The sequence below is a fragment of the Felis catus genome, chromosome A1, assembly GCF_018350175.1.
Source record: "Felis catus isolate Fca126 chromosome A1, F.catus_Fca126_mat1.0, whole genome shotgun sequence".
Taxonomy (NCBI): Eukaryota; Metazoa; Chordata; class Mammalia; order Carnivora; family Felidae; genus Felis; species Felis catus.
This window is the reverse complement of record NC_058368.1, coordinates 202237943-202253723: the sequence shown is the minus strand read 5'-3', so window position 1 is coordinate 202253723 and position 15781 is coordinate 202237943. Positions and strand designations below refer to the sequence as shown.

The 15781-nt window shown below is 37.3% G+C and overlaps 1 protein-coding gene across 2 annotated transcripts; it reads right to left on the bottom strand.

Moving 5' to 3' along the window:
* Nucleotides 1–2049: 2049 nt before the first annotated feature.
* LOC111560907 (endogenous retrovirus group K member 6 Env polyprotein-like) lies at nt 2050–7371 on the bottom strand. Of its 2 annotated transcripts, none has more exons than XM_045037327.1 (2): nt 6336–7371; nt 2050–5229 (listed from the first exon to the last, which is right to left on the bottom strand). In XM_045037327.1, exon 2 carries the CDS (start codon nt 4990–4992, stop codon nt 2929–2931), a length of 2064 nt encoding a protein of 687 aa, XP_044893262.1. In that variant the 5' UTR covers nt 4993–5229; nt 6336–7371; the 3' UTR covers nt 2050–2928. The 2 variants fall into 2 exon arrangements, with proteins under 2 accessions (XP_044893262.1, XP_044893263.1); XM_045037328.1 differs by lacking the exon at nt 6336–7371 and having other exon boundaries at nt 2050–3056; nt 3240–6069.
* Between the last annotated feature and the right edge of the window lie 8410 nt (nt 7372–15781).

Sequence of the window (15781 nt, the reverse complement as noted above, 5' to 3'; positions counted from 1 at the left end):
AGAATCTTGGATCTCTAGAATGTTAGTGGACCTTCTTTTTCCATGAGAATTTTGACTGTCCTTATCAGACATCTGTTCCCTTCCATTCAAAACTTAATTTTTCCCTAATATTGCCTTTAAGAAAGGATCTTTGATCATTCTCAGTCACTCAAAACTTTTTAGAATTAAATTGGTTAATAGCCTAAGAATATGTAATAAATGCTAAGGGTAAAAGAGGTGAAGAATATAATACTATCAGCTATCATAGGTTAGTATCTTAGCATTTTAGATTCTCTTTTTAATAGCTTCCCTTCCTACATTAACAACTAGCTGAAGCAATGTCCATCAAAAATCAGGACATATTATTTATAAGAAAGAACTCTAAATGAGAGAGAGGGGGAAAGCAAAATGAAAAAGTGAAGTGGATTGTACAAATCATTATAACTTTATCTAATCAATTCCCCTAAATTCCATTCACTTTTGTTTTATTTCTTAATTAAGTCAGAACAAGCATCACCAATGAAATACTTTTGGCAAGTTTAAAGTAGTAAAACTAAACCACACTAATATGACCCTATATTTACAATTCCACCATTAAATTACTTATTGACTGTCAGCCTTAAGATTTCTTATGGACAGCCCTTTTCCACTCAGTACACGCAAATATGAATGTGAAAGTGTGTTATTTTAAAAAATCAATTAACTGTTTTGACAGCATGACACAAAAATGCCAGTCTCAAGTCAGTGCTATTGCCTGCGAAACTGTGAGAAACCTCATGGATGACTGAATACTACAGAAGATGAGGGGGTGATATAGCCTTGCTCATAATGGAATTTTTGAAGGAAATCAAGTGCATGATGACTCCAGAAATAATAATGTTCTTGAGGTTCACGATGGCTAAATCCACTTTTGAAAAAACATTGGCACTTAATATAAAAGTCTCCTCCCTTACATGGGAACTAAGGATGACACATCTTGTACATAATTCTACTTGATGAGCAAAGGACATTTTATATTTCCACTGTGTTATAATTGTGCCATCACAGAAATTTGGAGGAATTATTCTAACTTTGTATGCATGTAATGACTCAAATTTCACTCTTATAATCAAAGCATAAGCTTAAATTTTCTAAAGCCTATAATTTTATAAATATACATATACTAAATTTGGTAAGACAAAAATTCTCTCCAATTCTTTACAAGGAGGTAACTTTCTAGTTCAAACAGCAATAAAAACTCATTTCAAATCTTCTCAGCCATGTAGTAAAATGATTACAGCTGTTGACTTTTTATGTTTATTTTTCAGGTAAACAGAGGAATTGTTCAAAGTAGAGACAGTCAAAGAAAGAGGCAATATGAACAAAACAAACCCAAAACCATAACAAAACAGGTAGCTGGAAAAAAACTACAGAAATTGAAAGAAAGAAAGAATAACCAAGATTTAAGCCTTCATTTAATATTTCCATGCATATGTTTACGTGTTCATTGAAGTTTTAAATAAATATTATCTGTAGATAGAAGGATCATGGGTCATTACTGTTTTTTCTTCATACTCTCACTTGCCTCCAGTTTTTCCATAATAAACTTGTATTGATTTTTAATCAGAAAAAAATGTTACTTAACAGAAAATCAATCTTATTTTTTAATAATAAAATGTTAGATTTTGCATAGAATTCTGTATTACTTTAGAAGAGTGAACTAATCTCATTTCTTTAGTTTTCATTTTTACTGTTATACACAAAAGTATTGAAATTAAATATCAAAAATGAAAAGAAGATCAGTTGTTGACATTTGTCTATCCTGAAAACAGGAAACTTAGGCAGAAGGTATAACCACCACACTCTAGCCTCACTCCTCACAAAAACACACACAACCACGTGCCAAGGCAGGTTAAACGAATGGGAAAAGAATCAGATGGTGATTGATGCTGTACGTCACACACAGATTACAACAGCAGGTGAAGCCAAGTTCTTATTTGAAAGAAGCATCCTCTCCTGCCGGAGACCAGCTCCAGCAGTCAGGGTTCCTGATGGGATGGGTGGACGTCGGCGAAGGAAGTCACACTTCAGTTTCTGCACATCAGCTTTTATTGTAGGTAGCGAAGGAGTTATTTATCACTTGGGGACCGGAGTCTTAACAGGTGGGGGATAACTAATTCTACATGATAGGCATAGACAGGCATGTGTGCACTGACATATATAGTCTCACATGATTATATAACATGATTATTAGCAGGGAAAGGAGAAGGTACAAAGTTCACAGAAAGTTCCTCAAAGATTATTTCCTCAATTTACATAAGGTAGATACAATGAAAAGAAATCTTTAACAATGTCACAAACAGGGTCATTTATCTTATTACAATTCTCGTGTAAGGTTCACCAGGTTCTCAGGGTCATGATAACTTTTCTAAGAAGCTTTACAATGTTGTTGTGTTCATATTAGGGTACAGGTCGTCTTCTAATCCATTGTACACTTCACAATGGCAACCTTTAGGATTAGTCATAAACTTAGAACACAATACATTGCCAGGGGCAACATCCAAACATATCTTTGACTAATTTCCAAGGAACTTTCCAAGCAGTATATCTAGTACTAGTAAGATGACTTACAGAATAATATTTCTGATTATAAATGAACCCAATACAAGGTGATTGAAAACCCCCTTTCAATTTCCTCTGGCAAAGTCCCCTCATCCCATAATTAGTATAAGGACCCCAATCACTACACATACACATCCTATCATTAGGATCTAGTAAATATTTTACATATGTCTCCAGTTTCCAGGCTTCCCCATAGGTGAAAAGGAGAATAGAGAGTAAAAGCAAAACTAGCAGCAGGCGGTTTGGCGATGGGTCACTGCCTTGCAGTGATTCCCGAGAGAGGACCTTTGTCCTCATGGCAGCGCAGAATGAGACTTCATTCGGCTGGTCGAGAGAGGACCTTTGTCCTCATGACAGCGCAGAATGAGACTTCATTCGGCTGGTTCCTTCATTTCCCCCTTTTTTATTTTTTAAAGCAAGCAGTTGAACTTCAGCAGTTAGCTTTTGGAGACTTCGGGCGAGGACTTTGAAGAAGACTGGAATTAAGAGGAGACATATTAATAACACTAAGAGAGCCACACCGACATTAATCAACAAAGTGGTCAGTGAGGATCCAGATACCCATGAAGAAAAATTATCATATAGAGATTGTGCTATGCCTTCAGGGGAGAATTCCTCTGAGGCATGATTGATATCTGAAATTTGTTTATGTAACTTACTTAAATCTATGCCCAGATCAGAATGATTCCAGACTCCTAGAATATGACTCTGCACTCTTTCCCAGTTATGCTCCGATTCATTTACACGTAAGGGTGTTACGCAGATCCATTTATAATCAGAATGACATCGCAAAGACAATTGAATTTTTAAAGTTAATATTTCTTGTCCAATAGCCATTACCGCTTCTTCAAGAACATTTACTTTGTCATCCAATTTTCGATCAATAATTTCTTGGGTGGTAAGTGCTGTAGTTACGTTTTTCGAAAGTTCATTAGTAAAGTGTGCTGTATGAACTTCCTGTGCGAGGGCGATGGTCGAAACCGTCAGCGATGTTACAATAGTAATAAGCGCTGTAATGCCTAAAATCAATGCTGCAATAAATCTTTTGGGATGCATCAGTGAATCTAATTTTTGGAGAGCCTCTAAACCCGAATTTTCGTGCCAACTGTCTGTAACATTAACAGGAACCATAATGTAAGGTGGCTGCCGAAGCAAAACAAACGCTTTCGCTTTCAGTTCGGGGCGCATACAGTTAGTTAAAATACACCTTTTACAGGAAGTAGTTATAAGTTTTGTTTTTGGGTCCATTTTAAAGCTTAAGGAGTACGCCGTTGGAGACACAAGCAAAGCATAAGGCGTCTGCACACAAGTAGTCACTGAATAATTTGCAAAGGTAGTCTGATTATTAGAAAAATAACTTGCAGTTATTGGATGTGAAGCGGCCGTAGCCTGCCAAAGATATTTATGGAGGTAAGTTTGTCCTTTCACTACTGCAGTTAAAACTGGAGCTACCCAGCCGGAAGTAGAAATTCTATTTACATTTATTGGATCGGGTAGAAGAGTTTGATCCCACCCTTTGTAATTTGTCTTGTATCTAAAATAAGGCTTATAATCTGCAAAAGGATCAGGACTAGTCCAATCAAAAATGCGTGTAATCCCGTCCATGGCTTGCAGAATTTGTGGCCGAGTAGAATTAAAATAACAAGAAACCCAATAAGGAGCACTAGGCATAAGTCTAAAAAACTTTTGAGAGCAGTCTGGTAGGCCAAGAGGGTGAGGTAGGTAAAAAGGAGAGTAATTATCGAAAGGCCATTTTCTTACCGGAGTTGCTTCAATCCCCGGTGCTATAAGGCGAACCATTTGTAAATGCCTCTCTTCCGATTGACTTTGCTTACCTCTCGTAGATGATGATTCAAATTTAGATGGTGGTGGATGGTCAAAAATTATACCTGTGGTTTGAAGTCCGACACATTGTGGAAAGTTTTGGGAGTATGGCCAAACAGTAGGGATAGAAAAACAAATAGGCATAGAAGGCGAAGTTCCCAAGTAGGTATAATTATAATTAATAGTTGGAGTAGTATGAGAATCAGAGTATACGATTTTTGGACCTTCCATAATAGCAGTATTATTAACAATAAAATGTGTAGTATTATCATCCCAGGTTACTGGATGAAAGTGAGGAGGATTAGGAAAGAAAGCCCAGAATTGTTCTGCACTACAGGTACTTACTTGACACGCGAGGATTGATAGCATAGCAACGAACAAAACAGAAGGACTGAGTGTGCAGCCTTGGCTTAAAACCAAGTGTTCAGCCTGAGCAGCCAACTTCTTAAGCTGTCCCCATGTTGGAGGGGGGGCAGCCAAGGTGGCCGCTGTCTTGAGGTGAAAAAGATCAGGTTTCTCCAGTGAGAGCCTTTTAAATTCTGCAACAGGAGGTTTGTCACAATTGCGCCGTTTCCTGCTCTTGTTCATTTCTAGTAGTTACAGGTACTTTACTGGGAAAGGAATTTACATATTTAATATGCCTGTCTGGTAACCAAAGTGGAGAATCAGCTTCCTTAGGAAAGACACAAGCATATCCCCTGCCAGAAGTAAGCAAAATGTCAGGCCCTTTCCATTTACCAGATAAAAGGTCTTTCCACATTACTGTAGGTTTGACAGTATTTCTTGGTTCCCAGTGTCGTTGCATATTATTAAGATCATCATGTCCTAGATTAACATAATTAAGAACAAATAGAGCATGAGTAAGAATGTGGTGAGGAGAGTTATACTTGAAGTCAGAGGCTTGCAATCTAGATATAAATGTTTTTAAAGTTTGATTTGCTCTTTCTATTCTGCTTTCCATAACAAGTATTGACCACCAGAAAGACAACTCTTAGCTATCTGAGTCCAATCAAAAGGAGTCATCCAATAGTCTGTAAGAGAATCCACTAATGCTAAGGTATAAGGAGCACTGACTCCATAAGCTGAACATGCCATTTTTAGCTCTTTTATGAGTTTGTAGGGAACAGGAGTCCATTGAGGATCCCCAGCCCTCGGATCAGATTCCTTCTGTGGACCATATGTTACTGGAAAACACAATGAGAAATCTATGTCTCCTGCTTCAATAGCTTGTAACTTAGTTTTTTGCATTAAGGAGACACAACTTTTATTAGGCAATTTCCCTGGAGGTCTAGGGTGATCATTAATTATAAAATCTCCAGGAGGGACATTATTTCTTGAAGATGACTTAAGGGTCAATTTTTCTAGAGGGGGATAATCTTCCCCTTGCTTCTCCATTTCATATTTAATCTCTTCATCAGCTAAATCAATATCATTCCCTTTTTGATCTGAATCTTCTTGGGCTTCCATGGCCATAACTGCCTTCGAACTCGAGGGCATGGTCCCATAGGAGGTTGCAACTTTAGTATCCAACCTGGTACTCTCATGTACAGGATCTAAGGCATCTCTAACCAAATTCCAGAGAGAAAAAGTATCTACAGGAACCTTCTCTGGCCCATGTAAAGTATAATAAGTTTTTAATTGCTGCCCTACCTTTTCCCAGGTTTCCACATTTACAGTTCCTTCTTCTGGAAACCAAGGACATTGCTCTTGCACGAAATGCAAAAATCTAGAAATTTGTGATCCACTTACCTTTATTCCTCTTTGTCTAAGCATATGAACAATAATATCAATGAACAATCGTCTCTCTTTGGACTCTGAGTTACCCATACTTACTTAGTTCTTGAGATCTCTCACTCTATATAAGATAGAGGGGTCTGCAGCACCCTGTCTCAAGCTCCTATTCCACCCCGAAATTACCTTAATATACTTACCCAATTCAGGTCCCTGTTCGGGCGCCACTTGCCGGAGACCAGCTCCAGCAGTCAGGGTTCCTGATGGGATGGGTGGACGTCGGCGAAGGAAGTCACACTTCAGTTTCTGCACATCAGCTTTTATTGTAGGTAGCGAAGGAGTTATTTATCACTTGGGGACCGGAGTCTTAACAGGTGGGGGATAACTAATTCTACATGATAGGCATAGACAGGCATGTGTGCACTGACATATATAGTCTCACATGATTATATAACATGATTATTAGCAGGGAAAGGAGAAGGTACAAAGTTCACAGAAAGTTCCTCAAAGATTATTTCCTCAATTTACATAAGGTAGATACAATGAAAAGAAATCTTTAACAATGTCACAAACAGGGTCATTTATCTTATTACAATTCTCGTGTAAGGTTCACCAGGTTCTCAGGGTCATGATAACTTTTCTAAGAAGCTTTACAATGTTGTTGTGTTCATATTAGGGTACAGGTCGTCTTCTAATCCATTGTACACTTCACAATGGCAACCTTTAGGATTAGTCATAAACTTAGAACACAATACATTGCCAGGGGCAACATCCAAACATATCTTTGACTAATTTCCAAGGAACTTTCCAAGCAGTATATCTAGTACTAGTAAGATGACTTACAGAATAATATTTCTGATTATAAATGAACCCAATACAAGGTGATTGAAAACCCCCTTTCAATTTCCTCTGGCAAAGTCCCCTCATCCCATAATTAGTATAAGGACCCCAATCACTACACATACACATCCTATCATTAGGATCTAGTAAATATTTTACATATGTCTCCAGTTTCCAGGCTTCCCCATAGGTGAAAAGGAGAATAGAGAGTAAAAGCAAAACTAGCAGCAGGCGGTTTGGCGATGGGTCACTGCCTTGCAGTGATTCCCGAGAGAGGACCTTTGTCCTCATGGCAGCGCAGAATGAGACTTCATTCGGCTGGTCGAGAGAGGACCTTTGTCCTCATGACAGCGCAGAATGAGACTTCATTCGGCTGGTTCCTTCACTCTCCAAAATACCACTGGTTTAGGTCATTTGTGAAAGTCCTTTCTATTTATAGGGTGGCTCATTTAATGCACTGTTATTTTTATGGTGTATTATATAAACAATACATTCTTTCTAAAATGGTTTGTATTTTTAAACAAATATATTTTATAATGGCATGCATATATAAATTAATGCTTTATACAGATCTTAGTGGTTATTCAATGAAATGTTAATAATAACAATGAACCTCTCCTCTGGGAAAAAGGGGGAAAATCCAGATTCTGTGTTCATTATTAAGTTACTGGTTTCGGTGGATGAATTTCTTTCATAATTTTGATAATATATTCTGTATATGTGTCTACATAGGAAAGAAAAACTATTCACTCTTTCTGGTTCTTGATTTTTTTAAATTATTTACTTATTCTTGAGAGACACAGAGAGAGACTGTGAGCAGGGGAGGGGCAGAGAGAGAGAGAGAGAGAGAGAGAGAGAGAGAGACTGAGAGACAGAATCTGAAGCTGGCTCCAGGCTCTGAGCGGCCAGCACAAAGGCCGATGCGGGGCTGGAACTCACGAACCGCAAGATCACAACATGAGCCAAAGTTGGACACTTAACTGACTGAGCCACCCATGTGCCCCAGTTTCTAATTCTTGTTTTTAATCACAGTCTTCAAAGACTGGAAGTTAGGGGGTGCCTGGGTGCCTCAGTCAGTTAAGCATCCGACTTTTGCTCATGTCATGATCTCGCGGTTCATGAGTTCGAGTCTTCATCAGGCTCTGTGCTGACTGCTCAGAGCCTGGAGCCAGCTTCAGATTCTGTCTCTCTCTCTCTCTCTCTCTCTCTCTCTCTCTGCGCCTCTCCTGCTTACATGCTGTCTCTCAAGAATAAATAAACATTAAAAAAAATTTAATTGGGAATTAATGTTTTCATATCATTTCCTTATATATATATTTCACAGATGAAAAGAGTTTTTAGTTGTTTATTTCTTAACAAAAATATACATTCTATAATTATAAAACCTCAGAAAAACCATTCATTTTTCTTAATGCCCTCAAATCCCAAAAAGCTGATTAAATATCTAAAGTACAATTTAAGAATTGCATTGATGATGATTTACCAAAAAAAAAAAAAATGCTTTGTAACTTTATCATCTCAGGGTCAAACTGAAATTTACTTAATATATATTTTAACACACAGTGCAAGAATTAATATTTATTATATTAGCACTTAACTTTAATGGTTAAAATTAATGGTAGTTTCCTTTGGTAAGTATTTTATATAAATTCATTCAGTCATTTAATAAATATTTGTTGGAACATCTTCTACGTGTCAAGAGTATAGTGGTAACAAGTCAGACAAATTCTCTACAGTGGAAGAAGCAGACAGGTATATTATATGTTATTATAATTTGGGTGTAGAAGAAAAATAAAAGAACAAAGCAAGACACTATGAGGGAAAAGGATGGATACTCTTCCAGAACGAATGGTCAGTGACAAGAAACCCGAAGGAAATAAAGGGTGGAGCCATGAGAAGACCTGGGGGGACTAGTACCAGGCAGAAGGAACCACATACACAAATGTTTCAAGAGGGAACAAGCTGAGGTTCACCTTGGGGCTTATGCATTCAATATCTCAACTCTCTGAAGTAGGTACTGTTAGGATTCCCTCTCAATACATGAAGAAAGTGAGGATCAGAGAGGCTAAATTATTCATGAAGATCTCATGGCTAGAAAATATTAAAACCCAGATTTGCACACAGGTAATCTGATTCCAGAATTCAAACTGAGAATCTATCAATAAATTATGTCACTTATGTGAATACTTGACTCCAGTGGCTGGTCTACGATTCTATAGTCCTGAATATTAAGGTAAAAAAAATCAATTAAAACATACACTTTACATAAATAATTTCTTATGATCTACAAGCTTTAAAAATTAGGGAACCAGATTCAAATGCAGATTTTTTTAAACCAATTAGTATAAAATGCATTTTATATTAATTTTATTCTGTTAAAAATGGCAGACTGATAACTTAGATCTCCAGCTATTACTATTAAGTCATCAACTGAGTAGTTTTCATGAAGCCAGAATAAGAATCTCAGGATACAAACTGGGGTTCACACCCAGGTAGACAGTAAGTGGTTCCAACAACAAAATTTAGAAAAATGCACGAAGCCAAGCAACAAACCATAAAGATCGGCATGCCTCACAGAAGAAAGCACTTATTTCAGAATCTATGAGTTACTCCTGCCCAGATATGCCATGCCCATCTTTTCCACCCACATCCACATACCCACCGTCTTTATACCCCTCTCTCCCTCTGTCTCTTTGGTTTCTCAAATACCTTGCTGTTTTCCCTGGTTAATATTGTATCAACCTCTCCTGTCTTCTCTTACTACTGCCTTTGTTTCCCTCCTGCTTTCTCTTTTCTCACTTACTTCTTGCAATGTTCTCACATGGCTATATAACTCAAGATAGCCACTGGGGCCCCCAATAATAACTAGAATGTACCTTAATAGAAGTATGTATGTCTGTATTTGTGTGAATGGGCATTTGTGATTGACAATTTGTAATTAGTGACATCCACTCAAAAATTAGAATTTTTGGCCTATTAGTACTTTCTTATAAGGCCTTCTTAGTAAGCTCTTGCATTTCCAAATAACATTTGTGCTATATGACAAAAAAAAATACTGTAGGGCAGATCATAATTACTGATAAGTGATAAGATGAGAAACATTTCAATTAACCAATCCAATATGCTTGTACCAAGTTCGTACTAACTTAAATCCTCAAGGGGTAACAGCGTGCTAATAAAATAGGAATATCCTAAAGGAACTAAATCAAGTGTGTGATATGATCCAACAACAAACTGAAACAAACCAATGCCTTCAATTTATAAACCTACTCTTAAGAAATGCAAAGGCAAGGAAATAATTCTAAGGGTAGAAAAAGCTTCATGTCTAGATAATACCTATAGAATTTTCTCTCCACCCCCTTTCCCTTTAGTTGTCTATAGCAAATGTTTCTTAGACTTGTATGAAAGGTTTATTGACGGACTTCAGATGCAGAATGTGGGCATATGCTAACCAGGCAGAAAGGGATAAAAATAAAGGTTAGAAAAAAGGTTATCTAGAGAGGTCAGTGCCTCAAACCTAGTCAGTCAAGGGAAGTCTTCCAAAAGCCAGGAATAATCTTAGTAAGGTGCTCCAGGTCTGAAAAGTGTCCACCCGGGAAACTTTACAGAGAGCCAGTGAGCTGGAAAGGAAAAGCAGAAGACCGAGTAGTAAATGTTGTTGATTAGTTTTCCCTTGTGTAGATCAGAAACTCTAAAAAGAAAAACAAGCAAGTAAAACAAGCCATTCTTGTCTTTTGGCTGACTGAATCAGATTTCAGAGCCTGGATATCAGGGTTTTCTTCTGGAACCTATCCTTAAAACATGTGTCTGCTCTAATTGCTCCCCAACATGACCCAGTGCTCCAGCGCAACTGATGTTTCCATATTTTTCAGAGGTAACATGATGATTTTTTATATTTTTATACTCTTCTCCCCAGACCTCCTTCTCTCCACACATCACTTATCTACCTCCCTTTCAGCAACCCTCTCATTACTCCTCCTTCCTTTAAGACTCTGCAGATCCCTCAGGCTCCCCCCTCTTTGAACTGTCTGTCAAAATAACTATATGTCTGCCACATCTGACATAATAGCATATTTCTTTGTCTGTTTTTAATACTATCCAGCATAACCCCCAACACATATTCAACATTTTTTAAATAATTAGGTCAATTCTGCTTCTCGCCAATGTTAGATTATCTATTCATTAACAGAGTAAAATAAAGATCAAGAAGTCTTAATTTTTCCTCAATTTGCTCAAAACAACTATCACTAACCCATCCTAATGGTATATCTCTGAAGAATTCTTGCTGAATTAACTCTTTTAAAAATGATGCCCCTAAAGGACACCTGGATGGCTCAGTCGGTTGGACATCCGACTTCGGCTCAGGTCATGATCTTGCAGTTCACGAGTTGGAGCTCTGCATCGGGCTCTGTGCTGACAGCTTGGGATTCTGTCTCCCTCTCTTTCTGCCCCTCCCCTGCTTTCTCTCTCTCTCTCTCTCTCTCTCTCTCTCTCTCTCTCTCTCTCTCTCAAAATAAATAAAAATAAACTTAAAAAGAAGGAAGTAAAATGGGAAGACCTGCTCATTGACTGGATGAGAAGGCAAGGGAAGACAAAATTCAGATAGCCAATGTTTTGGGGTTGAATTGGTAGTGACACAAATGAAGATGGAGAATTAGGAGAACAAACCAGTTGGTGGCGAGGGATAACAAATTGAGACTGTATATGCTGCACTTGAGTTAATTTCCACCTAAGTGGAGAAGTTCAGCAGCAAGTAGAATCAAAATCCAAACTCTATTATGGGAGTTTGGGTTTAGATGTGCATTTCCTGGGAGATCATCCAGGAAGCCAAAGTAGAATAAGAGATTATCAGTGTGTCTGGGTGGCTCAGTCAGTTAAGCGACCGACTTCGGCTCAGGTCATGATCTCGCAGTCCGTGAGTTCCAGCCCCGCGTCGGGCTCTGTGCTGACAGCTCAGAGCCTGGATCTTGCTTCAGATTCTGTGTCTCCCTCTCTCTCTGCCCCTCCCCTGCCCATGCTCTGTCTCTCTGTGTCTCTGAAATATATATAAACTTTTAAAAAATGATGCTTATAAGTCAAGCCAAATAGCATATGTTACATGATCTCAGCAGCTTATTTATAACTACATGTTTATGGGAAGAAGACAGCTAGTAGTGCACAGTGGGTGACTTTTCTTCTTGCTTGCTTAACATTTTACATTTTTTGTGAGAAATTAGAAAGAAGAATGTCTTTCTTTGCTGCGTTTCATCATGGGGAAATGGTATGTGCAAAAATAAACTTACGCTGCTTCTGGCACTGCTATTGTTAATATTGCTAAGGTATCAGGTATTGTTCCCATAAACACACTGGAGACATTACTGCCACTGGTAAGCACACTGAAGACAAGGTTTGCTTTATGTTGCAGATATATTTTTTTGAAACAACACTTCAGTGCTTTTTTGTACTGTGTTCCTAGAGCCAAAACAGGCTATTTTCTCTGCCCTGTAACTTCTATTTCAAACCAAAGACAATGGACTATTTACGCTTTCCAGAACTTCAATAGTAGAAAATCTGGCATGGCTTGACTACCCTTACACAAAACCATCAGGCCAAACATTGAGTCACGAAACAGAAAAATAAAGTGATAAAAGATCATACTGGAATCATCAGTAAAATACATGCTAGTCATACAGTCAATATATGATGAAGGGCCAGTGCCATATTGGGTGGTTGTGTGTGCGTGTATGTGTGTGTGTTTGTGTATAGTCACATTTTATGCACATAAAAAAATAAGTCTTCAGAGGGAAATCATAAGATCCAGGAGGCAGTAGTGTAAGTAATGCAGAAATGGTCTTGCTGAGTGGTACTCATTGGGAGCAGAATGATCAATAACCTTGTGTGAGATTTGGTAAGAGAATAGAAAGGCTTCTGTTTCTGAGTCTCTAAAACTGAAAAGAAATCATTGTAACAATTTAGCATAGACATTTTACTTTCTTTGTATTCTTAACTGGATAAAAAAATTTCAAAGTTACGTAAAATGTATAAAGTAGGTTAGAAAATGAAGGGCAGAGAGAAATCACATTGACAGTCACTGACATTTTATCCACTGGCTCACCTGAAGCTAATATCTGTACTTTTAGGACAAGCATATGCTGGTAGTTAGCCAAGGCATATGTCAGGATCTTAAAGTGTGATGTTGATGTAATCGAATCGCCTGCATCATTCTGACTTCTTTAAACTCTCAATTTTCATATTGAAAGTAACAATAAGTAGTTCTACTCGGCTCCAAGATACAAGGTTCCGTCTCCTCACAACTATGTTGCTCCTGTCTTAAGTCAGATTTTGTCATTACTTCAGACATTTTGCTCTCTCATTCTTATTTCTCTGGGCTGAGGACAAGCAGAAAACTATGTTTCTTTCTGAGGCTTGTTCTTTCTTTTCATAGCTGGCCACCTTCTCTCCACTACTGCTTATCTGCAAATAGCTTATTTGTAAATAACTTATTTGCAAAGACAAGTTGTTTTCTATTCCATGGATAATATGACACTGATCCCCATTCAGGTGTTAGCTGGTCATTATGTTTGTAATAATCACTGGGTTAGTCACTCGTAGCAAAAGAATAAGAATTTTTTTGAATCAAGTAGTAAGACAATGCTATTTGTTTGCATACAAATTTGTACACTGCATCTTGAAATCTAGTTTGGGGAAGGAGAATCAGAGAGAACATTATAGCATGTTCATACATGGAAAGTCCAAGTATCTAAAGATATCAGTTCTCCCCTAACTGATCTTTAGATTCAAAAAATCCAAAAGTATCCATAAAGGATATTTGAGGAATTTTACAAGCTGATTCTAAATTGTATGTAAAAGAGCAAAAACACAGACGTAATCAAGATGCCTTGAAGAAGAAAATCAAGGCAAGTGAAGTTGCTCTACCATACATCAAGGCTTACTATCAAGCTATAGCCACTAGGAGAGACAGCTGGGGTTTGCAGTGGAGAAATGATTCGGGGAACAAAACAGAACAGTGATCCCAGAAACTTGATTTACAACAGGATGGTTACTGAAGGACCAAGCATTAACGAGGATGTGGCGCACCGGGAACTTTTATCCAATGTTCATAAGACTATAAATTGGTATAGCTGCTTTAGAAAACAGCTCAGCATTGTTTTGTAAAGCTGAAGATATATATTCCCCACAGCTCAGAAACTGCGCTCCTATTTTGTATCCTCAATGTACTCATTCACAGGTGAACCAGAAACATACATGAATATTCATGGTGGTATGGTTCATTATAAATCGAGACTATTAACAACCTATATATTATTCAACAGGATATAACTTTCGGTAGATAGAGCAGTAAAAATGAATAAAACATAACTATGTGCCACGGTATGAACAAATCACAGAATGCTGAGTATCAAGGGTAAGTTTGCAGAAGGCTTTTTATGCTATGACACCACTTTTACAAACTTCAGAACCAAACAGCCTATTGTTAGGAATATGTGCATATGTGGTGAAAATGTTCTTCAAACCCAGGAGAAAAAACACAAAATTCAGGATAGTAGCTAACTAGGCGGTAACTGGTAAGAGGAGAGTGTTATATACAAGTAGCTTCACTGGTACTAATTGTATTCTAATTCTTTAGATGTGAGTCTTTGATAAGTATTTTATTATTATACTTCATAACTTATTCAAATATTTAAATACATTATTTGGTATTACATATTTATGTATTCAATATTATATCAAATAAAGTTTTAAAATCCAGAAACAAAACAATATATGCATCATCATCACATAAATAAGAACACACAAAAAAATTATACATTTAAACATATAACACATTTGGAAAGATTCCCAGCAAACTTACAATAGTTTTTGCCTCTGGGAAGGAGAGTGGATCCATAAAGAGTAACACTTTCTTTGAAAGTGTTTTTTCTTTTTTTTGGTTTTTTTTTTTTTTTGCATAGTAAGAAGGCACTCGTGTACTTTTGTTTCATTTGTTTTAAAATATTAATAAAATTTAAACATGGAAAAAATTCTAAATATAAATCTATGCAGGTTATTTGCATTACAGGATATAAAAAAAGAAGTATTGTACTCCAGGTTTGACTTATCGCAAATAATGTAATATGATATCTGCAACTTTTTTTATATTTGGCAAGTAAAAGTTGAACTACAGATTATACTGATTCACTCCAAAGAGAGAGAGCTCAAGTACTTCTAGACTGTAAGGCCTCAGACTCTTTCTTTAATAGAATATGAAACTGAAAGTCTAGGATTGTTGGGGGATGCTTAAATATCTAGAAGATGCTGTTAAGATGTTCATCGAGCTACGTAAAACTTTTTAAGAGAATATATAAGTGAATGTAATAGCCTGACATACTTGAGCTATTTATAACAAATTTCTCTGCATCAGAGGGAAGGGATCTCCTGAGGAGGCCCCAAATAAATTAAACTCCCTTTGCCTTCTTTTAATTCTGTTTTATTAAGAAATAAAACCAAGAGTCAATCTAGAGATCAAAACATTATCCTTCTTCCTGAGAGGTCAAAGAGTAGAGTGTATTCTACTCACTTTAGCCAATACGGTTCATTCATTAATATGTGAACAGAGCTGACTTTCCCATTCAGCCTGTCAATCCTAGCAAATGTTCCCTAGAAGGGGCGAGCTCCTATAAGAACACTGGAATAACCTTTAGCCTGTAACTCAACCACCCTGAGAGGAAGAGTCCTACCGAACCCACCTTCCCACATCTACCCCCTTACATAAGTCACTCCACCTCCCAGAGGGGCTTAAGGGAATAAAAAGAGAGAAACAAGAAAT

What these genes read in the sequence shown, in the direction of transcription:
- LOC111560907 (XM_045037327.1), bottom strand. Translation starts at nt 4,992, where the DNA reads ATGAACAAGAGCAGGAAACGGCGCAATTGTGACAAACCTCCTGTTGCA.